The sequence below is a fragment of the Enhydra lutris genome, unplaced genomic scaffold (genome assembly GCF_002288905.1).
Source record: "Enhydra lutris kenyoni isolate GAN:26980312 unplaced genomic scaffold, ASM228890v2 scaffoldscaffold1, whole genome shotgun sequence".
NCBI lineage: Eukaryota > Metazoa > Chordata > Mammalia > Carnivora > Mustelidae > Enhydra > Enhydra lutris.
The window spans coordinates 36,656,162-36,681,616 of NW_019154085.1; the positions used below are offsets into that span (position 1 = coordinate 36,656,162).

General features: G+C 37.3%; 1 protein-coding gene across 1 annotated transcript; it reads right to left on the minus strand.

Annotated features, from left to right (window-relative positions):
• Positions 1-1,805: 1,805 nt before the first annotated feature.
• On the minus strand, positions 1,806-24,341 carry LOC111145535 (thiamine transporter 2-like). Its single transcript, XM_022500451.1, has 5 exons — positions 24,192-24,341; positions 21,413-22,226; positions 17,502-17,694; positions 11,384-11,525; positions 1,806-2,543 (listed from the first exon to the last, which is right to left on the minus strand). Exons 1-5 carry the CDS (start codon positions 24,339-24,341, stop codon positions 2,367-2,369), a joined length of 1,476 nt encoding a protein of 491 aa, XP_022356159.1. The 3' UTR covers positions 1,806-2,366.
• Positions 24,342-25,455: the final 1,114 nt, after the last annotated feature.

The window sequence follows — 25,455 nt, forward strand, 5'->3', positions numbered from 1 at the left end:
TCAGTGGATGCCATTACAGGACTACCTCATTAGGCAGGGGTGGAAGGACAGCTTCTAATGGCAAAGACTTGGCTGATCTAGGGCTTAGATATCCCCAGCTTTATTGAGATCTGACCATGTGTCCCCATTCCAGTTTTCAGGATTCCATTCATTCCCAGTGAATGTCCTCACTTTATCAGAAGACACCCTGCAAGGTCAGGAATTCAATTTGCACTGTAAAGCAGCCAATTTCAGAATGAGACTCTTGGTTTGATTATCAGAAATCTCCACTCTGTGGTTGCAGGAGACAATGGTTTATTTCAGGGAATATATTAGAGCTTTCAGGTCATTAATACAAGCACTCAAGCTGGGAATTTGAAGCCCTGAGCCTATCCTTTTTTCCTCCCTTATTTTCTCCAGTGCTGCCAGGAGTAACCACCCAATTCCATTTTTCTCTTTAGTTTAACTAAAATAGTCTAAGTTGATAAATACAAGACAATTCAGAACCTCACCTTCTATAGGTACTGCTGAATGTTGACCTCCCCACCCCCAAATTTATGTTCATCTGGAACCTATAAATGTGACTTAATTAGGGTTGACCTAAATCCAATATGGTTGGCCTCCTTATACTAAGAGGAGACTTTGGACATAGAGACAAGGACACATAGGGAAAACATCATGTGATAACAGAGGAACAGATTGGAGTGATGTGTCTACAAGCCAAGGGATGTTAAGAATTGCCAGCAACTGCTCAAAGCTAGGAAGAGTCAAGGAAGGATCCTTTCCTAGATATTTTCAGAGAGAAAGTATGGGCCCACCAACACCTTGATTTCAGACTTCTAGCCTCCAGAACTGTGAGAAAAGAAGTTTATGTTGTTTAAAGTGACTCAATTTGTGGTCATTTGTTATAAGAACATTAGGAAACTAATATAGTATTTGATTAGGAGTATCCAATGGTGACACTTATGTGTCTAAAATCACATCATGCCATGACTACTAGTGCCTGTTTTATGACCAGAAACAGATTCATAGTGGCTTTAAATCTAACTAGATCAGAAAACAAGTTCCAGAAAACCCAGAAGCTGTACAGAAAAGTCTTTCTTAAAAATCTGTCCTCTACAACCACTCCTGGTACCAAAATCTGTATCAATCAGAATTTAGCCTGAGAAACAACCAGTGGAGATATATATTGAAAAATTTATTTAAAGGAGTTGGCTTACTTGATTGGGGGAGCTGGGGAGGCCAAGTCCAAAATTCACAGGGCAGGTCATCAGGACAGGTAGGCTAGAATTCTTAGGCATGTCCTCAGATGGAACTTCTCCTTCCTCTGGGAAGGCTCAGTTCTGCTCTTAAGGCCTTTCAACTGATGGAATTGGGCCCATCCAGGTTATCTACTTACTTAAAGTCAACGGATTATGAACTTTGATCACATCTACAAAATATATCACAGCAACACTTCGATTAGTACTTGTTTGAATAAATAAGGAACTTGAGAACCTAGTCAGGATGACACAAAAGACTGACTGTCACAAATTACAACAAACTTATCCATTAGTTTGAAAAGAATTGAAATCATTACAATATTTGATCTTTTCATGTAAGGTCATTGTAAAGTTTAATAAAAATTTTTTTCCTTGAGGCGCCTGGGTGGCTCAGTGGGTTAAAGCCTCTGCCTTCGGCTCGGGTCATGATTCCAGAGTCCTGGGATCGAGCCCCGAGTCGGGCTCCCTGCTCAGCAGGGAGCCTGCTTCCCTTCCTCTCTCTCTGCCTGCCTCTCTGCCTACTTGTGATCTCTGTCAAATAAATAAATAAAATCTTTAAAAACATTTTTTTCCTTATTTTTTTGGCCCAATTTTATAGGAATTAAATGATTTCCCCCATTCTAACTTTTTTCATAGTATATAGTATGAGTATAATCATAATGGTTATCACATGTAGATCATTTACTATGCATCAGGCCTGCATGAGAAACTTTTTAATCTACTATTCAAACCAAAACAAATCACACTTTTATGAAGTTGGGCACAAAAAGCCAGTATACATCATTCACTCTGTGATATTTCATGTTTCTGTTCTTGCATGGTCCCATTTGTCTGATTTCCATGTTCTTTTGGGGTGGATTTGAAAGTATTAAAACTGTATTTAGGGTCCTAGTTGCTCATCAAGTCCATGAAGATGGCTGGTTTCAACTTGGCTGACTACAGTTTTTGGTTGTATCCAGTTCACCAGCCCATAGCAGAGATTTTGATGTGGTGTTGATAAGGTTGATGATAATCCTGTCTTTTATGGTATCTTAATCTAGGACAAAAAATTAAAATGTCACGTAGTATAGCACCATATATTTTCAGAGTTGTCCTCCCTTTGAGTCCATGTTAGGATGGACCAGGCTAAAACTGTGTTACTGTGTTCATACCAGACATGGAGTTCTCCGGTTCACTTGGATTCTGACCAGTAGCAGTAGACCTACATTTTTCCTTTCCGCATTTGACTGAACAGATTATGTAAATGCTTCTCATCAGGAAAATTCCAGCAATAATAGAAAAATAACTCCCATAAATTAAAAACTACAAAAGAAAAATAAATTAATGAATGACATTAAAATGGGTATTCAACACTGAAGGTAAATAGTGATGCTTTATTACTAGCTGGGAGATCTTAAATAGGTCATGGATTCTGTCTCTGCCTCCATTTTCTCAACTGTGAAATTAGAATAATAACAATATTTACACATTTGTTGTGAGGATTAAATGAGTTATTACATATAAGATATATAGAACAATACCCATGTAGTAGAATTCAATCAATGTTAACTGTCTGTGCTTCTGAAACTCTCCATCTATATAGTCTTCCTTCTTGCTTGCCTTCTTTTTTCATATTCACATTTAGTGTATGGAATTGGGAGTTTATTTTTTTCTTAGAATATAACATGCTCGACAGTATTCTATCCAAAAAAATAAAAATAAAAAGAAAGAAGACAGCATATCTATTCAAAATATTGAAATGATACTAATAGATGTACAGAAGTTTAGAACTTGTATATGTTTCTAATGAATTGATGAAATGTTTAATCATTTTTAATGATTCTTCTTAGATATACAGATCAAGAGGTCTTAATTATGTTTTATCTTTTAAAAAATTTGACTGTATTTGCTTTTAAAATTTTTGTTTGCATGGTATGAGTTTTCCTTCCTCCCCCCCCCAAACTTCACATGTCTTTGTAATATTAAATGTGTCTTCTGTAAATAGACTATAGTTGTAAACCTTTAAGAATCTAACCTGAAAATACATTTTTCTTTTTTTTTCCTGGGTTGTTCAGCTTTGAATTGCTTGATTTTTATTTTTGGAAAATTATAAACATTCACAAAAGTGGACAGTATCCAAATGCCCATGAATCCATGACCTGTTTTCATCAATCACCAGCTCATAGTCACTCTTGTTTCTACAATTCCCCAATCACTTCCCCTTTCCCCTCGCAGATTAATTTGAATCCAGTATCATATAATGTAATAAATATTTCAGCTTGTATCTTTAAAAAGAGGGACACACAAGAGCGTCACCATGAATCGTTAATACACCTAAAATATTAGCAATTGTTTAATGTCTTCTAGTCAGTATTCAAGTTTCCCTGCTTGTCTCATAATATTTTTAGTTTCTGGGTATGAATCAGTATTCAAATAAGATCCACACATTGTGAATGATTACTGAATTTCTTAAGACACTATTGATCTTTTTTTAAAATTTTATTTGTTGAAAAACTAATTTCCCAGATGTTGGTTTTTTTTGGTGATAATTCTGGGTGTCATATAATGAGTTCTTTTGCTTCCCCTATTTCCTGTAAATTGGCTGTCCAATATATGAATTAATTTGTTATTTTAGTGACAACTAGCATATTTGTGTTTTTTGTCACCATATTTTTCCGATTTTTATGCTCCTTAATTTTCCCCTCCTTTCTTGAGCTCTTTCATGTGACTCTTTTTCCACATACTATTTAATTCCTCTCTTCTGTATAAAAATTGCATAATCTACTTCTAATTATTTTTCATGGTTACACTTGAAATATTGACTTTTAAATAAACAAATCAGTAATGTATAAAGGTGATGGTGGTGGGAGTTGTCTGCCTTGGGTATGGGCAGTAAGTGGGGAGAACTCTGTGCAGAGAATTTTAAAACTATAATAAAACTGATTAAAAGTCTGTTGCATCTCATTATCGTCATGCTGCAGCAATTTAAACAATGCTGGTGGTAAAATCCGCCTCCCTACCAGATGGACTCCCAACCCGTTCTCTGCTTAGTGTGTCGCCCTAGCAGTTTCTAATCAATAATTCCTCCCCTCCTCCAGAAGAGCACAAAAATCCCGAGTTTTGAACATCCTCTACTGATAGATACTATTGTTGTCCAGTACTTTGGGCATCTTTTTAAAAAACTCCTTAAGATATAAAATATAAGTATTATTGTTTTATTTTTTACTTTTAAAGATTTTATTTATTTATTTATTTATTTTAGAGAGGATGGGGAGGGGCAGAGGGAAAGGGAGGGAGAGAGAATCTCAAGCAGACTCCAAGCTGACTGCAGAGTGCAACAGGGGGCGCCATCCCAGGACCCTGAGATCATGACTTGAGCTAAAATCAAGAGTTGGATGCTTAACTGACTGAGCCACCCAGATGCCCCTAAGTATTAATGATTAGTGTTTGTTTAGATTTACTCACATGTTTAGTTCTTTTTTCACATTCCTTCCTTTGGGAATACCTTCCTTTTGGGATAATATTCCTTCTTCCTCAAATGCTTACTTTAGAAATTGTTTTTGTAAAGGTTTGTTGGTGATAACACACTGATTCTATTTTCGTTTGTCTGAAAATGTCCTTGTTTTACTCTTATTTTTATAACAGAGTTTCTCTTTGTCTATGATTCTGGGCTGGCCATTGTTCTCTGTAACACTTGAAGCCTTTGCTTTGCTGGCTTCTACTGTAAGCTACTGACAGGTCCACTCTTGACCACCTATAGCTGATTTCTGTTTCTCTAATTTTAAGATTTCTTTTTCTTTGGTTTTCTGCATTTAACCATAGTGTGCTTAGAAATGAATTTCTTTTTAATTACTCTTTTTGAGATTTTGGGGGCTTTTTTCTTAATTCTGAGAATACGTCTGGAAAATTCTCAGTGAATATTTCTTTTTTGGCATCTCTTTACTGCTTTTATTATCTCTTCAAGGAATTCCAGATAGATATTTGTTAAACTTTCTCAGTTTCATCTCCACATGTGTTAATTTTCCCACTTCCTTCTTTCTTTGCTGCATTCTTGGTGATTTTTCCCCCATTCAGTATTTTTTCCTATTATATGTCTAACTTGCTCTTAACATATTTAAGTTTCTAATCTCATGAGTTCTATTTTTCCCAAATATTCACAAGCATTCATGAAGTACCTCATTCCATTCTCATGTTATTATTTTCCTTTGTGTACAAGCCTGTCAAACATCTTTTTATTCTAATGCTGGAAATTCTTCTGTCTCAAATCTTTGTTAGTCTGATTCTGCTTTTTATTATTTCACTTGGCTGGCTCATGCTACTTTATATCCAGGCACGATTTTGGACTTTTTAAGAAATAATCTCATATTTGGTGGCATTTTATCTGTGGCAATTTTTTTTTTTTTTGATTTCTGTATTGAGGGACAGTCTTTCCGGAGAACATTTGTTTTGATACATACAGGTACCTGGGGGCCATTATCAACCAGGGCCATTTTAAACTAAATACTCAGCTTTAGGAAAAGAAAAAAAATGTTTAGCCTGTAGAAACTGGGCCCTAGAATTATGTGAGTGCTGGCTTATGAAAGCAAATTTCCAGGGTAAATTCCTCTGATACCACCCAGATTCATCTTCTATGTTGGCATTTCCCCCATAATTTCATGTTTTGTTTCTGCTTCACCACTCATGGAGGATATAGCTTTTGGGGTTGCCACTAAAACCAAAATTCCAGGTCGCTGGGAGAATCAGCAGATGCTCAAGCACATGAGAGATTCAGTGCTTCCTTATCTATCTGGTTTCCTGTTCCTGCTTTGACCTCTGCGGAGTGTTCTTATTTCTTACCAATTCAGCCATTTATTTAAAAAAAAAATCTTAAATTTATATCCAGGAGTTCTAGGTGTTTTGTCTTTTTCTGATATCCAGTTTATTGTTGCCTTAATGGAAATAAGCCTTTCTTATTTTAGTATTTCTTAAATTCTATAGCTCTTAATGGAAGTAAGTCTTTCTTAATTTAATATTTAAAGAAACAACAACACTTGTTTACTTTAAACTTCAAACAATGTGGACACCACTCTTCTTTTCCTTCTTCAAACACAATCCCTCAACCCCACTCCTCTCAAGGTATTTGCCTTCAGACCATTTCCACTAGAACAGAAAAGTAAGAAAACAAGACAATGTCTGAAGATCAGGACTCAAACTCACTGAAAATCTGTATAGGCAGTTATTTTGTTTGATAATGAAAATCTGGGCTCACCTTCAGTTACTCTTTAAGATTCCAAAAATGGTTTATGAAATAGTGAAACCCAAATCCAACAGACCACACATCTCACATGTTTTGAGTTAATGAATGCGGCCTGAAAACATTCATCTGAGCTATCTGGACTGGCCAATAGTCCATGCTTTAAATACATCAAAAAAATCTCATAATTGATATGGGAGGCTTCCCAGAATCTAAAGGAATCCCCATTCCATGCACTCAAAATAATAGCGTCACTGTTCTACTTTTTGTGAGATAATCTTTCTGTTTAGAGTGCCCCTTCCCTTATTAAGCCCTTTGGGGTTAAAACTAAAACTCCATTTTCATGATTCTAATTTTTATTTAATTTAAGGCAGCCAAAAGTACCAGTTATCCTAGCTAGATAATCTAATGGAGTGTGTAATCGGGGGTCCATCTGGTCCCTGAGTGGCTGAGTGCAGTGGCTTCCTGCCAAGAGAGCTGGGGAGGATCATTTCTCATTTCTCCATGAGGACATGGCAGATAGAGCACAGCAGCAGCTGTGGTGTCCATGTCATCGAAGCGTCACTTTGTATCAGTGGCCTTCCCCTTTTCTTTTTCTTGTGTGCTTCCCCAACTTGCTGGTGATGGGGTTCAGGACAAGTTACTCCCAAGTATGACACTTTGGCATAGTGAATGTTTTTTAACTGAAGGAGTCGGAGGCACGGCAGGTGCAGGAAGGACTTTCTGACCTTCCTTTGGAGCAGGTCGTAAGAACTGAGTATCTATACCCGGAGGAAAGGACATCCTTATCTCCAAAGATAAAAGGACACAGAGAGGAATCTGAATGAACAGGCAGTGTGAAGTTCCCCCAATTTACTATTCTTAGTTCATATCCTTTTTGTCCTATCATATTTTTTCCCCCATAACTTTCCACCCTTTATCAAATCTAGCATAAAAACATTCAGGCTCAACTATTACTTGGGGTCTTCACTTCCTTCCTTACGAAGGTTCCTTTGTTACACAAAACTTAAATCAAATACATTTGTATGCTTTTGCTAATTTGTTTTTGTTACAGAGATGCAGCTGAGAACCAAACTGGGTGAGAGGAAACAATATTTTTCCTCCCTGACAGGATCAAGTGTTGCTTTTCATGTTAAGCTTCAAGATCATCCAGCGAGGAGGCTGGTGAAAGTAATGAGATTCATGAATGGGAATTGAATGAATGTCAACTCTCTCAATCAATAAAAAATTGATGATTGGGGCACCTAGGTGGTTCAGTGGGTTAAAGCCTCTGCCTTCGGCTCGGGTCATGGTCCCAGGGTCCTGGGATCGAGCCCCGCATTGGGCTCTCTGCTCCGCAGGGAGCCTGCTTCCTCCTCTCTCTCTGTCTGCCTGCCTAGTTGTGATTTCTCTCTGTCAAATAAATAAAATATTAAAAAAAATTGATGATTACCAGTGTGTTCTCCATTCCAAAGGGCATCTCTGCAAACTGAAGGGTGGAACCGGGTGGGGAGTGAGAGGAATGGAGGGATATAGTAACAGGTAACCAACCTGTGAGTAATTGGGTGTTTTCATGTGAAACCTAACAAAGGGATTACTTTTTAAAGATTTTATTTGTTTACTTATTTGGGGAGGTGGAGAGCAAGCATACAGGGGGAGGAGCAGAGGGAGAGGGTGAAGGGTATAATTTCCAGAAGACTATCTGCTGAGTGTAGAGCCTGATGCCAGGCTCCATCTCAAGACCATGAGATCATGACCTGAGCTGAAACCAAGAGTCAGACACTTAACTGACTGAGCCACTCAGGTGCCCCTCAAAAGGATTATTTTTTAAAAAATTAACCTTTTTGGATTTGTGTGATTATTCACCCACTCCCTCTAAAAGTCCCTCATATTTATACCTATGAATTTTGTCTATTTTTTAAAAACAAAATTCCCCCAGAAAATTATTTTATATCATCAGTGTACCATAGTATGTTCTTATGCCTTCAGTAAAGCTATATTCTAAAGTTACTGCTTCTTACATAACTAGCTAAATTACTTCTTAGCTTTTTCTAGATGAGGTAAAAAGATTCTTTTAGCTGCTCTCATGGGCATTTTCCCCCTAGCCTTTCAGTAATATTCAAAGATATACGTGGAAACTTTTTTTAAGATCTCTATGGTCCTTTTAAATTGAGAAATCTATAAAAGCCTATGTTGGGATAACAGGCTGAGAAATAATGAGGAAATGGAGGAATTAGTTCAGGATGCCTAAATGCAGATTTCTTTCCACTGAATCTCTATGTTCTATGAAAATGCAGACTTAGGTTGTAGTTTCTATTTTTTAGATTCCAATCTTTTAAAATGCACTTGAAATTATATTAAGAAGCTCATGGGATATCATTAAGTGCATAACCAATGATAAATGGACATTTATGATTGAGACTTGGGAGTTATTAATCAATATAACTCTTTATTCTTGGTTTTCTGAAGTTAATCCAAGCGTATTTCATTAGATTTCTACCCAAAATCAATTTTAAGAGGGCTGCTTTTCAAACCCAGAAATCTGCAGTAACACTTTTTTGTCTGGGGGATATTTGATAGAAATAGGGGTTGTCTTCCCTTATGCCTTTGGACTGTGTATTTTGTGCTTACCCTGCTCTGGCACCTGGGGAAACTAGTACTTTATTTAGGAGTTGAGTTTTACTTTACCTAACTTACATGAAAGAATCTCAAAGAAAGTTGTTGTAGCATTGAGGATAGTGGCAGAGATGATAAGACAAGATAGAAATACAAAAAACGATTTTAGAGGAGTGCCCTGAATCTAGATTTCCCTTGGTTGAGAAGATAAAAGGATTTGGAAATCTTGGCTTATCAAGGGAAACAAAAATGAAGCGTGACTTTTTCTGCCAAACTTAATTTTCACCCCTGGCTTTGGATGTCCACGTGATCTCCCCCGAAAGGTCAAAATTTATTGATTTTCCCACAAAGTTGTCATTTAAATCAGGTTACACAAAATAGTGCAAGGAGGAGGATGGACAGACTGACAGGCAATTTTCTTCTTAAGTTCTGGGTTGCCTCCTTCAGTTCTAGGAATTCATTAATTTCAGATTAAGACTCAGTGGATTTGTGGAAAAATAAAGGAGATATCTGGAGGATATTCCTGCAGAAGTCCTCAGAAAAGGTAAGTGCATCCTAACAGAATTGACTCATGTGAGTATCTCTTGTTTCTTTGTATTAAGAAAGGAGAGAGACACATCTATGTATTGAGTGCACTGTAGCCTGGGAATGGTATATTTTATAGGCAGGCATTTAATCTGTGTAAGAACTCATGAAGTAGGTATTATATTTTCCATTCTACTGAAGAGAAAACAGACATTAAAAAAAGAAATTACAGGGGGCACCCAGGTGGCTCTGTTGGTTAAGTGTCTGCCTTCAGCTCAGGTCATGGTCCCAGGGTCCTGGGATCGAATCCCATATCAGGCTCCTTGCCCAGTGGGGAATCTGCTTTTCCCTCTCCCTCTGTGCTCTCTCATGCTCTCTCAGGTAATAAATAAAATCTTTAAGAAAATTATATCTCTAGGGGAAGAATGAGGAAGTGTGTGGCAGGTACAGATGAAATAAGATTGGCCATAAATTTGAGTGATGGATGCCTGGGATATCATGACACTATTCTTTCTAGTTTTATAATATAATTAAAAGTTCTTAAGAAATCACTCATAGGGACACCTGGGTGGCTCAGTGGGTTAAAGCCGCTGCCTTCGGCTCAGGTCATGACCCCAGGGTCCTGGGATCGAGCCCCGCATTGGGCTCTCTGCTCAGCAGGGAGCCTGCTTCCCCCTCTCTCTCTCTGCCTGCCTCTCTGCCTGCTTGTGATCTCTGTCTGTCAAATGAATAAATAAAATCTTTAAAAAAAAAAAGAAATCACTTGTAAACATCAAGATTTTTATCCATACTTTGTTGATTTCAGGTTTGTGCTCTCTTGATCACATCACATACCCAATGATTTCTAAAAAGCTGGAAAGCTGGATGATAAAATAGGAATTTAAATTTTATTTTAGAAAGTAACAACTGATCTCTTTATGTCCTCAAAAAGACACAAGCCTATAGTAATCTTACTTTTAATATTTATTCAATGAAGTTATCTTTCCTTCTGTTAAACTAGTTTGAGATTAAAATAGATTTCTTAAATACTACTCATTCAATTGTGTATCCTGAAATGATTTCTTTTTCTCTTTTTGTTTTTAAAGAAGATGACTCAATATTCTAAACATTTGCATTAGGGATGTGTAGAGACATGTAAGATCTACCATTTTGTCCATGAGACTGAGTAGGCTTATGAAATCTGTGAACTAAGCATTCATAAGATGGAATTTTAACCAGGGCAAGAAAAACATTTAGCTGTGGGTATTAGAACCTCTTAAACTGGAATGACTTTATGGGTCTATTTTAGGTAATGCTTTCATTCTTTCACCTGCTCAATGAAAAGGTCACCTGTTTAATGAAAAAATTTCCTAAGAAATAGAATGTATCTTAACTACATCGTATTTATACCTCTCAGTATAAAATTATTCCAGTGAAGACACCATGCTAAATGAAAACAAGCCAGAAATAAAAGGCTATGTCTCTATGATTCCATTTATATGACTTCCTAAAATGACAAAACGATAGGGATTGAAAACCCATCAATTGACTGGGGAGGTAGCATGGAGAGAGGCAGCTGACAGCAAGGGGGGGCGGGCATTGTCTGGCTGAAGGGGTGGGTCTTTATTTTCATGTGGTGGTGGCTACACAGCTGTGTGTTTGCCCAAATTAACAGAACTGTAAATAAATTTTTTATATGTCAATTTATTTTATGAAAATTATATCTCAGCAAGTCCAATTACTATGTGTAATAATATAAACATATGTATGTGTGTGTATAGTTTTCAAAGTATACCTCTGTGTCAGTGAGGGCACAGAGGCATGCCCTTACCTGGATGCTGACCGGAAGCCCCAGTCCCTGGTTGTCAACCACAGTTACAGTCATGACAGTCTGGATCACCAGGGCAATGAAGGTGTTGATTCCGAACACCAGGGCATAGCGTTCCACACTGAGATTAACAGCAACCTGAAATCTAAAAGTGTACAAATGGAAAGAGTTTTGAAAGTACACATATGTGGGCTTCTATTTTGTTTAAAAAAATTTTTTTTATTCATTTGGGAGAGAGAGAAAGCAGAGAGAGCACACAAGTGACAGTGAGAAGAGGCAGAGCAAGAAGAAGCAGACTCCTCACTGACTAGGAAGCTCTATTCAGGGTTTGATGGGGGCTCCCCAGGACCCTGGGATCATGACCTGAGCTGAAGGCAGATGCTTAACCCACTGAGCCACCCGGGTGCCCACATATGTAGGCTTTTGAATACAGAGCAGGGAGTTGTGTTGTTTCCAAGATTTGTCTCCCCTCAGGCAGCCCAGTCTTCTGTTGAAGTTCTTGCTGAAAAGTTCTTCTAGCAGAGAAAAAGGAAAGAAGGGTAAATGGAATAGTGAGGTGTTATATTTTTAACAAACATTCCATGTGATGTGATATATTATAAGAATTTAAAACTAATTAACCTTCTCTAAAATTAAGCCAAATGTTTCAAATGTTCTGCAATTAAGGAACACTGAACATTATTGGACATGGATATGGTTTAACAGTCACTCTTTAACCTTGATATATCAATGAGTAAATCACAAGTCTATTTGATGAGTTTTTACTTATTTGGATTCTCTTCTGGATCATTGACTGTCTACATTAGCAGTTTCAGAGTCTAATAGATGAATTTTTCTCTGGAAAACTCACAAATTATTTGCTCTCACAGTTGGTTCAGTCTGATTGTTAGTTCATTTTAAGTAAATGATTGGGTTTTTGAATTTAGTCAGGCAAGACTGAAATATATGCATTCAAATTCTTCCATCTAATTTAGCTAAAATATTTATAACCTGAATTTATTTAAAAATATGAAAACAAATGGAAAATTTTAAACAATTTTTACATCCTCTCCCCAAATCCTCACATTAAAAAACAAATATAAGTGTTTTAAAATTATGTGATTCAATGAAAATGTATTATTTCAGTGCAAAACATTACCAACATAACAAAACCCATAAATTATCCTGAATCCCACAAAGTGAATATAACATGTGGTCCAGGTGAGCCTTATAATTTCAGGAGTTTTTTGCTCTGCTAACAATTTTTCCTTTGGGGGAAAAAAATGCTATACTAGATAGATGCTCTTGAAACCTAGATTAAATCAAATGGCAGATTCCCTTTTAGTATACAAATTATTCCAGGTTGGAATCTTGATTTAATCTGTACAGATGCTTAACAAAGTATCAGTGATTACTTTGTTTTGGATAAGACTTCTATATGTGGTAGATTCAGATAGAGGCGTAATGATGACATCAGGCTCAGCGTGGCATTGAATGCTAAGCTTTTTCAGACTAAACCCAAAAATTACTGTCCCAGGTAACTGAAATGACAAGGAATCATAGTATCTAAAACCTTTTTCAAAGCTCCTACTGGGTCATTTTACATAGGCATAAATCTACCATGCTGAGTACACTGCTCAGGGCTAATAAATTCTTGGGAACTGAATTGTATTCATGTTCTGTTAGGCAATTAACACTAAATACAGATAAGCCTGTAAGATAGTCTGTAATTTAAAGATAGAACCACTTTGAAATTTTATTTGATCATTTATGTTCCATATGTTATGGCATTGTGGGATTCAATTTATCCATTTACCCTGTATGTTAAAGGAAGTCATAGGAACAATTGCTTTTTGCCCATAAAAAAATTCAATAGCCTAAAGTTTTTTTTAATGTTATATTATATTATGTTATATTATTGCATTTGTTCGTAGTTTTTTTTTTTTTAAGATTTTATTTATTTTATTTATTTGAGAGAGAGAGAACATGAACAGGAAAAGGGACAGAGGGAGAGGGAGAGAGAAGTGGATTCTCCGATGAGCAGGGAGCCTGACATAGGACTTGATTCCAGGACCCCAGAATCATGACCTGAGCTGAAAGCAGATGCCTAACAGACTGAGTCACCCAGGTACCCCTTGCTTATTGTTATTGTTGTTGTTGTTTTCCAGAAATGCTAACCAAATGTTCATTATGAAGCAGGGACTTCATAGGCATACCAGTGCACGAGCGTGATTCTACTTTCACTCCAACAGGGAATACTTAACTGGACCCAGATAACGGCTTTGACTAATATTAATTAAATTTATCACTTTTGTCATGAAACAGAATATGAAGTAAATATCTTCTTTTGTAGAATAATCAGATTTTTTTATATGAACTTCTTGTATCACATGATGGTTGAAACCATGGATGGTCAATCACCTTAGAATTTCTTCTAAATCTGAACTCTAATCCTTTGCATTAGAAATACACTTATCCTACACATGCTAAATTTATTTTAAAAGTTTCTTAGAAGTTAGAGTAGTAAAAAGATGTAAGTGAGGTTACAGAGACTGGATTCACCTACAGAGAAAATGATATTCTATTAGTATTCTGAAGTTGGACATGGGAGTGATAATTTCATTTAGCACCAAATTTCGTGGATATTTGAGGTCAAGTTCTCTTCCCCACCCCCCTGTGAGTGTGTATCCTAACACTAAGATACTATTTGTTGAGTCCTGCCCAGTAATTAGATAATTTAATTAATGTAACCAAAGTTAATTACATCTAAAATAATACCCCTTTTCACTAAGCTTATCAGTCATCTGACTGAATTGACATATTAGATGAAAGATGATCATTGAGCTTTATGTAGAATGCTCTGAACATACTGTCTGGGAAAACCCTGACAATCAAAATATGAGTTCCATCTTCATGGCCTCTCAGAATCTTAGCATTCTTACTATTCCTATAGTTTAACCCTCACTTCCTCATGTGTATAATAAATCATTCTGAGAATTTCTCAAAACATCAAAACATTTGGGTTGTTTGCTTTTTCCTAAACCATCTCATATTCTGACAGTTAATCTTACAATTTTTTTTCAAAATTTCCTATTTGTTTCTTTAGTAGAGCAAATTGACTCGCTTCACAGTATGCAATAAATATGCAGATGGCTGTGAACCAATCTGTTCTGAAATATTCAAGAATAATATACTTTTTACTTTTTCACTATATGAAAGCTGTGGTCAACAACAGTAAAAATAACTCTGAAAAAATTTTTTTACTAATTTGCAAGGTCTCCATCTTCCTAAATGTAGCCATTGAGCATTAAATCAAACTAATTTAGGTTTGACTTAAGTTCCTTTTCCTAATCAAGAGTTAGACTGCTGAGAGAAAATGAAACCTTTCAAATAATTTCTAAAATAAAAGTGGGGGAAGATAGAGATCTCCTTGTTAAGATGTTGATGGTCAGAAAAGACTAAAATAACAATAAGAAAATAACAGGGCAAGCCAAAAATCATACTATTCCATAAAGAAAATGTAAGTATAGTAAAGCTGCTAAAAATCAAATAAAAATAGAAAATCTTAGAAATAGCCAAAAGCAAAATTATCATCACATTTAGAGGAAGAACAACAATGAGAATGACAACAAACTCCTTAAGGCAAGCTGGAAGACAATGGAATAATAATAAATCCTTAAAGTGTTGAATGGGGGAAAAAACACTATCAACTTAGAATTCTAATCAGCAAAAATATACTTTAAAATGACATAAAATGTATTTTCAAATAAATAAAATTTGAGCAAAATTGTCACCAGGTGGCTTGTACTAAAAGAAATGTTAAAATAAGTTTTCAGTGTGCCTGGGTGGCTCAGTTGGTTAAGTGACTGCCTTCAGCTCAGGTCATGGTCCTGGAGTCCCAGGATTGAGTCCCACATCAGGCTCCCTGCTCAGCGGGGAGTCTGTTTCTCCCTCTGACCTCTCCCCTATCATGCTCCCTCTCTCTCATTCTCTTTCTCAAATAAATAAATAAATAAATAAAATCTTTAAAAAAAATAAAATAAGTTTTCAGGCTCGGGGAATCAATAGCAGATGGAAAGGAGAAAGAAATTTCTTACAGAAAGAAATGAGAAGAATTAGGAATTGTAAATCTATGAGTAAATATAAAAGATTATTTTTTTGGTCCTAATTAAAAAATTTTTTTCTTGTTTAAAGTAAATAGACTAATAATGTATTGTAGGGTTTATAACAGAAACTGGAGTAAAATCTCTAAAACAGTACAAGGCACAGGGAGTAAATGGAATTATGTTGCTGTAAAGTATTTACACACAAAGTGGTATAGTATTAATTTAACAAAAACTGATGAGTTAAAAATCTAATCCCACTAAAAACATAAAGACTTAGCCAAGAAAAACAAGAAAAATGGAATTAAAAATGAAAACTCAATTAACTTCAAAAGAGGAATAAAGGCAAATGAATAGGTGGGACAAATAGTAAACAACAAACTGGTAGATAGAAACTCAATTGTAAGTTACATGGAGTTCATGGGTGAGCCTCTTGAATGTACAAATTAATGTTTTAAATGAATGTTCATGCATTTTTTGAATATATCATTAATGCTTTTGATCAAATCTGGGAACTTTCTCACCATTATCACAACACTTTTTTTCTCCTTTATGTTCACTTCTTCTGGGACTTCATAATGCATATATTGATATAGTTTTTTGTGTTCCATAGGTCTCTAAGAAAAATTTAAGGCCAAATAGTATGTCCAAGATTATACAGCTGATGTTAGGTCAAGGAAAATATTTTTAGATGTTTGCTTTGTCTTTGATCAACTTCCTAATTAAAATTAAACATACTGCCACACAGGAAATTATGAGCAATACCTACCTAGTCCTTTTTTAGGCATTCTCTAGGCAACATTCATCACTTCCTTAGATCATTTTCTTTCTATTCTAATTAATTGAGATCAAATATTCCCTATCTTTAAACTACTGTATGATTTAACGTTTCTTATTTTTATATGTAGTTTTATAGAACAGCTTCAGTTCTACAGCTGCTCTGAGACTACTTGATAATTTGTTTCAAAAAGAAACAGATGTGCTATGATTATTCAAGCAGGTAGGGGGTGAAAACTAAACTGAGTCAAAATTAGATACAATCACATATCAATAAATAAAACAAAATCAAATTGGAGAAATTACAACTATGGTACACTGTTGGTGGGAATACAAAATGGTACAGCCATTATGGAGAACAGTATGGATTTTAACAAATTAAAAATAGAACTACCATACAATCCAGAAATTCCCACTTCTGAGTATTTATTGAAAGTAATTGAAATCAGGACCTAGAAGAAATGAGAGCACTCCCATGTTCATTATACTGCTATTCATAATAACCAAGATGTGGAAACAACCTAAACGTCTGTAGATGGATTAATGAATAAAGAAAATGTGGTATATACGTACAACCAACTATAATTTAGCCTTAAAAAAAAAAAGGAAATCCTGCAATATGGGACAACATGGATGCATATTGGGAACACTAAGCTACATGAAATGTTTCAGTCATAGAAGGACATATGTTGCATGATTCCACTGATATGAGTTGTCTAAAATAATCAAATTCATAGAAGGAAGAATAGAATGGTAGTTTCTAGGGGCTGCGTGAAGAGGAAAATTAAGTTGCTACTTAATGTGTATAAATACGTATCTTTCAGTTATGTATCATAAATAGGTTCTAGCAGTCTGATGTACAGTATTGTATCTACAGATAACAATCCTGCAGTGTGCACTTAAAAGTCTGCAAAGAGAGATAGAACTCATGTTACATGTTTTTACCAAATTAAAAAAAAAGAGGGCTATAAATGAAAAAAATTGATAAAATTATTCTGTTAAATAAATACAATAAAAAATATAAAAAATCAAAACCTCAGAGCATATTGCTATTTATTAATTATGAGAACTTTGAATTTTTTTGCCTGATTAATAACCTTAAAGTTCCAGGAGAAAGTCTGTTAAAATAGGAATATCGTTGTTGTCTCTTATATTAAGCATTAAATATAACATTGCAAATGCTATTCAGAAGAACTAGAAGAATAAATAAAGAAACCTGTTCTGTTGCTTGAGATTTAGATAAAGAAATGACAAATACTTACGCTGCTATCGTTATGAGAAACATGTAACTTGACTTGAATATCACGAAACCAGCGTAGCACACCCAAATATTATTTGTGTAATGCATGAGAAGTAGAGAACCTGCATCCACTGCTGAGAACATTGCCAGGGCCATCTCTCCCAGGAGATCCCAGTTGACTTTTACACAGCCTGCTGTGAAGGCTGCCAGAGCCCCTGGAAAGGAAGGAATCAATATATATTACATCTTGTCATTCCACACATACAAAGTAGGATGATGTTTTGTTAAAATTCACACTGGATGGGCACTGAAGCATTTCCAGGCTATGGTAAAAAAAATGTTGACCAATCATGAACTTTGATTGAATGACAATCACTTGATCCACCTCTGGGAAGTGTGCATATCTTTTTCTCTTAAAGTTTGAAATAGACCAACTAAATTTGGGTCTCCATAAATCACAGACTGGAATGGCCCCAGAGAGGCCATTTTTTCCTTTCTTCTTCCCTTTGCAGAAGATAAAACTTGGGTTCAGAAACCTGGTGTCAAACGAAAACAAATCCAGACTTTGATAGGGGGAGGCTTTATTTAGAAGAAAGAATTGCAGTAGGAAGGACACTCTGATTGCCGAAATCTGCAAGCATCTTAAAATCAAACAGAAAAAAGGTTTACTTTTATAGCATAATCCTTCACTTTAGGGCAAGCAGTCATAAATGGGATCTTTGGAGAGGAAGCTGGACAAGGAAGGGGAAACGATCAGTGGAGACTGACAGGAAAGTGTCCTGCTGCAGTCCAGTTTCAGAAGATGATGGGGGCTGGGGCACATTCCACCTCGTGTTGTGTTTACTCAGAATTGGGGCAAGCAGAATGTAAGGGGTCTGTAATAAGGACACGAGCCTGACTCAAGTTCAGTCAAGAAAAAGCACCGTGGAAGGAACAGTCAGTTGTGAACACTTGGTGACCAAGTGAGGCACCAGGTTCTTCAGACTGAATGCCAGCCCTTGCTACCATGTCCTCCTCTGTGCCGCATAACAGATGTTCTAGCAAGAAGGGATTCTCTCTCTCTGTCCTTATCCCTGTTTTCTCTATCTTCTCTATAACATCAATTTAAAAATTCCCTCAAATCCCTAAAACATAACTATCTTCTTTTTAAGAATTCTCTCTATACACTTCCCCCATTTGTTGGTTTAATCATTCCCCTCTTTGTTGACTCATTTATTCACCTACTCACTCATCAAATGTTTTTGAGCTTTTCTGTGAGAAAATATGGTGGTAAACATTGGCTCCTTGCTCTTGAAAATAATATAGCCTACTGGAGAAATGAGATGTATCAATTTTTCATTTTAATAGTGTGTGACAGAATTGTAGAAATGCTGACCTTAACTCAAATTTAAACTAATCGTAACCTAATGGTTCTCACAAAGGTGTTTTTGTCCTTCAGGGGAGACATGGCAGTATTTGAAGACAATTTTGGTTGTCATGACTTGTCAGGGGTGTGGGGTGGTGCTGGTGGTGGTATGTTAAGGGGATCTAGTGGGTTGGGACCGATGATGTTGTGGAACATCTTATAAAGCACAGGACAGCCCCCCAGGACAAAGAATTTCCCTGCCCAAAATGTCAGTATTGCTGGGGATGAGAAACTCTGACCCAAGCCCTACATGTAGTCACAAGACATACCCCTGGGACATATTCATGTGATGATACGTATTATATGGATGTACATATAATATGTTCCTACAACGTGCTGTGAATGAAGTAATCAGTTGTCAGGTTTCTTGCTACCCTTAGCTTTCTTTCTTAAAGACATGGCTTAATTTACATAAGGCATTAGGTCAGCAAACCAGTCTACTTCACCTGGTTTCTGCCTAAAAATTTGACACTAATTAGGGTCCTCGCAATCACAAAGAGACTAAGCAAAAATTGTGTTTGGGGAGCTTTTAAAGAATGAATTTTATGCACATTTTACCTTTCCTACACATGCCTTCAGTAAGGGTACATTATCTAAAGAGAAGAAGATTGTTTTCTCCCTTCTCCCAAAGAGCAAGTCCTTAGAGAGGAAAAGAGTTTAAGGCAAACAAATCCTAGAACAGGTTTCTAGGAGTCAAAATGGAATTTTTAGAAAGGGAAGTGAGAAGAATATTATCTCAACAATGGACCCTGAAATGTTCAATAAATATATGGGTGTGGAACACCCCAACTTCAAAAATAATATCTTCAAAGTCTTATTTGATGTGAAAGCTTTGTTATATCAGGAAAAACCATGTGCGTTGTTGGGCTCACTTCAAAGACAGCTCTGGGCTCTACCCTTCAAACTCTAGAGGATTAACCCTGTGTCAACCCATCTTCCCTCCTCTTCACCTCATTTTCTTTGGAAAAGGATTTTAAACTTCACAAAATATGTTCTGGGAAAAAGGAAGAGTCTGTGGACAAGAATCTGAGAATCCCCAAACCACGGTAGCTTCTCAGCCAGGAGGGAAGTTTTCGAAAGTCGAAAGTCCAGGATGGGGTTGAGGGGGAATCCTGTAGCAGAAACTGGAAACCCTCATTCTCCCAGAGATCTTCTCAGGGTCACTCAGTCTCGCTGCCTCTTTCCTGCTGCACAAAATGCAGTATCAGAAATCCATCAATAGGTAAATAAGGCTGAAGCAAACACTTAACCAGTCAGCTCCAGGAGAAGGAATAAATACTCAGGAACACACATAGCCTCTTGGAGGTCCTGCCTCTCCCAACATGTCACACCCTGCCTTCCTCCTTTCCTAGCACTCTTTGTCTCCCGCTGCCATTTTCTCCACACTCAAAGATTGCTATTTGTTAAGAGCTACTGTGGAGAGACACAATTCTTATTGCTTCTTACTAATGTCAAATGAATGGAAGTATATAGTGTAGAAAAGACCAGAGAGAACACTATACAAGGTAATACAATAAGCTAGCTGTGGAGAAGAAATGGGATGTAAGATTATAAGAATCCTGTTTTGATTCACTATTATTTCAGAAAAAATCTGGATATAATAGGGAATGGGGAAAGCTGAGTAGGGAAAATAATCTTAATCAGAAGGCAACAAGTTTTGGCAAATCTCTGCATGTAGAGTTAAGGAAAGATATAAATAAATTATTTAAGTTGTCTCAAAAGGAACCTTTGAATGATAAAGTAGCTCATAGAACAGTAGCTTTCAAACTTCTTTAACCATAGCCTGAAAAAAAGAAATATGTTTTACATGTCCACCAGTACATACATATTTGTATGTAAACAGTTTTCACAAAACAGACCTTATCCCTATAAGCTGCTGTGCTCTGTATTCTATTCTATTCTAAATTTTCTATTCTGTTCTTTGATTTAAAAATGCTGGTCAGAAATCCACTACATTGATTTCAAAATCTGTATTCTATAAAGGGCCAAAGAGTAAATATTTTAGGCTTGCAGACTACATAGCCTTCTTTGTTTTTATTTGGTTGATTTATTATTTTTACAAACCTTGGCATATATTATTTTTTCCCTTACAACCCATGAAAAATGTAAAAATTATTAGCTTTCATGGGTCTTGGGCCATTGTTTGCCCACCTCTATTAATAGTTTGCAAACCACAATTTATCAATTAGAATTAGAGAACAATTAGAGAGGAAAGTGATTTGGTAGCTTAACCTTAAACCATTCAACTCTTTACGGCCAAACCAGGTTTGGCCAGTGGGACAGAAATTTGCAGTCCCTGTTTCTAGGGGGTAGGCAAAACTTTATTTTCCATGGATAACTTCATCAATCTTCCCTTATATTTATTGCCTCTTTTAAATTTTGTGTTAAAGCTCTCTTTTTTTTTTTCAGAGTATTTGGTTTTTAGTATTGAAGTCAGTACAATGAATCTAAGACTATGATTTGGAAGACTATATTTCTTGCACTAAGAACAATAACTGCTCTGAAAAGATAAAGTCTGGTATGCTGACCTCCAAAGGTTGCAAGGGCTTCTACTGCTCCATTATAGATTGTAGAACTCTGGGACGGTGCCTTGTAATCCCACAGGATTTGAACATAGTTCAAAACCTGGTTAAAACCTGCTGTGGAGAAGGCCCACCACAGGGACCAGTAAAAAAGTTGCTCTGAGGAGTAGCACTCCTTCAGATCTTGGAACCACTGCACAAAAACCGTCAAAGTTACGTTTTCCGGCTTTGGAGTGCTTAACGAACCATCATCCAGATTCCTTGAAAAGGTGAATATTTCTTGGTAGACTGGTTTGTGACCCTTTTGAGGTTCCTCTAAGAAAGCATCTCTTCCTCTTGGTTTTGGAGAAGCTCCTGTGCTGGGTTTTGCATGAAAAAACATGCTCTTTTTAGGCATTGGTAGGAGAAGTGAGAAAAGAAAGGCCACAGAGACGGAGGCCAAGGATATGACGTTGAGGTAAAAGTACGAGAGTCTGGCCAGGGACACCAGGAGCTGGGCCAGCACTGAGGCCGCTGTGTAGGCCACCAGCGTGATGCTTCTGCAGTAGCCGCTCACTTTCTGGTAGTGCTCGGGGCTGACAACGCTGTAAATGTAGGCATAGTACGCCACCTCGGTGGCGGAGACCATCCCATAGAAGAACTCTAGCACCTGCATGGCTCTTAATCCTTGGCCAAATACAAGAAACAGCCAGGTGATGATGAAGCTGACTCCTTGCAGGATGATGACTGGTTTGTAGCGGACATAATCGGTCAGGACGAACACAGGGAGCAGCAGCACCAGGTAAGAGTATGTCCAGATTGGGAAGATCTCATTTGTGATCTGTAAGGTTAAACAGGGGAGGGGCATAAGGACCAAAGCACTGGAAGTGAAACACACCATAGATCTCTGACATATTATCCAAAGGACGCTAAGACACATTGCTTGGCCCACGTCAATTTGATACTTCACATGAGTTTCTGACAATACAGTGGAAAGTCATGGGAAATGGAAATTCAAGGAAAACAAATGGCCCAAATCATGGACATTCCTAACATGTGGGTTCCCCCCTCCAGTATAGAGAAAGAGCAGTTATTGTTCTTAGTTACCTGCTTCTTACATTTTAAAATGGAGTATCATCTGCATAAGCCACTGAGGCTGGGAAAGAGGCCATAATGCATATGTTAGGCTTACCAGCTTTCCCTAGGGCAGTGTCGGACTGCTCACGTGCTGTTGCCTCTCCTTTTAAAATAGTTGACTCTTCTTCAATAAGGTTAAAAAGAATGTTTCGGTACTGGCAGAACCTAGCCATATTTGCCTGTGATCCACATCAGTATGTGCAGACCATCAAGAGATCATCTGGGTCATCAGGAACACATAGGACAAATGACCAGTTCAAGACCGAATATCAGAAGGAATGCTAGTCTGTCTTCTGTTCTTCCGCATTCTTGGCCTTACTCTTTTGAGCTGCTTTGGAGGAGCCACGAGAAACCAGTTATTATCTTTCTTGTTTAAGTCAGCTTTGGCCACAGTTTTCCAGGAAGGAGTCGGTGGTATCAGCAAATCATCTGAGCCCATCAATAGAACATAATTATTTTAGCTTCTATAAGCTGAATCTATAGTGGGTGGGAGATGATGTAAAGAAGGCTGGGGTAGAACCCCTTAAATCCTTCTCAGATCCCAGGGTCCCAGATCACTGATGTAAACCTGCCAACTTACTGAGCCCGAGAGTGTGTTTTGACATGAACTATGCCCTGACTCCTTGAGTTCTCAGGTCACCTTCTACCTAAGTGTTCTTATAGTTTGGTAGAACTTCATTCTGGCTCTTCCCGACATTAGGTAGTCACTAACCTGGGAAAAGCTATGTTCCAGATCTGTTTTTAAGGACCGTCTCTGGACTCTAAATCCAGTCCAGCGGTATCTCCCAGACAAACCTATCTGCACCTACTGGCATTCATGATTGGCATGTACCTTTTTAACTGGGAAGGAAAATGGTGGATGGGTTTAGAGGGAAGACTTTCCTTGGTGTCCAGTAGGGACATGAGGATGTTTTTCAGGAAAGGGAGGCCAAGGGAGATATAATTGTAATGACCCATCTGCTGAATAACCAACCCGTAAAAATGGGTGCGACATTTTTTCCCTAAGGAAATTGAATCGATACAGTGCTTTGTCTGATCTTGTTATTGTTCAGTGATTAAAGGGAAGGTTCTTAAATTTTAGCGTGTAGCCGATTTACCTGGAAGGTCTATTAAAAACCAGACATTTAGACTCAGTAGATCCGGGGTGGGGCCTGAAAATGAACATTTCTAACAAGTTACCCAGGTGATGCTCTTGCGTGGGTCGATGGACCATGCTTTGAGAAACACTGACTCATAGGCTCCTTAGGATTAGATCCTATGACCTGACTAAAAGCCAACAAAGCCTTCATATTTACACATAAAGAGGAAAAAAAAATCTTCAGAGGATTTTTTCATATGCTTTTTCCCAATTTTCCCCCTGTAAATCTTATACTATCCTCTAAGGTTTGTGCTTATATCTAGGTATGGCTGTTTTATTTTAGACTCATAATAATAAGCAATGACATCCAGGAGTATTGTTTTTCTGCAGCTCAAAGGTTGTTTTGAACTCACCCCATTTGTGAGGTAGCAAAGAGTTTTATATTTTAAATGACAAATACACAGAAATCATGAAGGCCCATTTGTTCCTCTTTGAGATTGTAAGAAGTGTTGATACTTTGCTCCCACCCAAGGCTTTAGACATTGGTTCTAACAAGACATAAATCTAAGATAAGCATGTTAGTAAACTTACCACACTGAGGCTTATATTTTTATCTGGTCCTGCTAAATAAGGTACGACAAATGGTTCTGATGGTTTCATCATTGAGAAAAATCCAAAGCAGCAGAGGTTTACTGTGGGGAAAACCCAGGAATTGCTTGGTGATGTCCGGCAACAATTCATGGATGGTTGAACTATTGGAGAAAAAAGAAAAAAGGAAGTCCGAAGATTGATGGTTTCTTTTCATAAAACCTGTGTTCTTTTCCCCATGCTCCATTTGTCCTATGGTCTTAAAAATGACAAAAAGAAAATCGTGTGACAGTAAATACACATATCACAGGTCAAAATACAGGGACTTGAGTCTTGTCTTTGGATTTTTTGGTTTAAAGAGAAAACTAATGGTTACCTGAAAACACTGCAGTAAAGGGGTTAAGTTTCATCTCAGCTGGAGTGGCAGGGTCACTGAGGAAAATTTACTCCCCAGTACCGCAAGCCAGTGGGTTTCTCCTGTAATCTTTTTCAGTAGAAAGGAGTCAGGGAATTTCTCCTCAGGCAGAAATCTTGGGCATAAGATAAGATTGGTGGAATTTTGACAAACATAGTTGCTAAGCAAACATCTGCTTCATGCCCCCCTGTCATGAGCCTATTACCCTGCAGCAGCTGATGAACTGGAAATTCATTTTAATGAGTGCTTTGAAATGGTGAATAAAATAGCCTTTGGGGAGTGAAGATTTATAAAGCAGATAGACCCCTTGCTTTTTCTAAGAATCAAACTCAAGGTGAACCTTGGTTTAGCGTAAGAAACCTCCACAGATTTGCATTGTCATCCACCCAGGTGACTTGATTTGTTTTTAATATCTCTTCAGAAGAACTCCATGACATCTAGACAACATGGCATCATGCATGAAATTCAACAGGACTTAAAAGTATTTCTGTGAGGTAATACTTAGCACTTGCTCTGTTCCTGTTCCGCTTACATTGTTAGTACTGAAACGTGAGAACTTAAGTTCAGGAGGTTAAGCCTGAAAGTCTGCTGAGGGAAGATACGTGTAGCCCTTAGGGAGGCAGTTGACTGCTCTGAGAGAACATCACTCACTCAGTAATTGACCGTTTCCTCCCTGAAGCTTCCAGACCCTCTCCAGCTTCTCTCCCTCCTTCATCTATGCTTCCTCTCAGTCACAGCCCTGACAAAGCAGGGTGCCCTGACGGTCAAGGGCAGGGCTCTGGAGTCAGTAAGGTCCAAATTCTTCCTGCTAATTACAAGCTTGTAAACTATGGCAAGTTACCGACCTCTTCA

Excerpts from the sequence above, each read along its gene's own strand:
- LOC111145535 (XM_022500451.1), bottom strand. The coding sequence starts at position 24,341 with ATGAATTGTTGCCGGACATCACCAAGCAATTCCTGGGTTTTCCCCACA. Across the intron at positions 17,695-21,412 it reads AGCCCTTGCAACCTTTGGAG|GGGCTCTGGCAGCCTTCACA; the intron begins GTCAGCATACCA and ends CTTCCTTTCCAG. Across the intron at positions 2,544-11,383 it reads GGCTTCCGGTCAGCATCCAG|TTTTTAATTTATGGGAGTTA; the intron begins GTAAGGGCATGC and ends TTTCTTTTGTAG.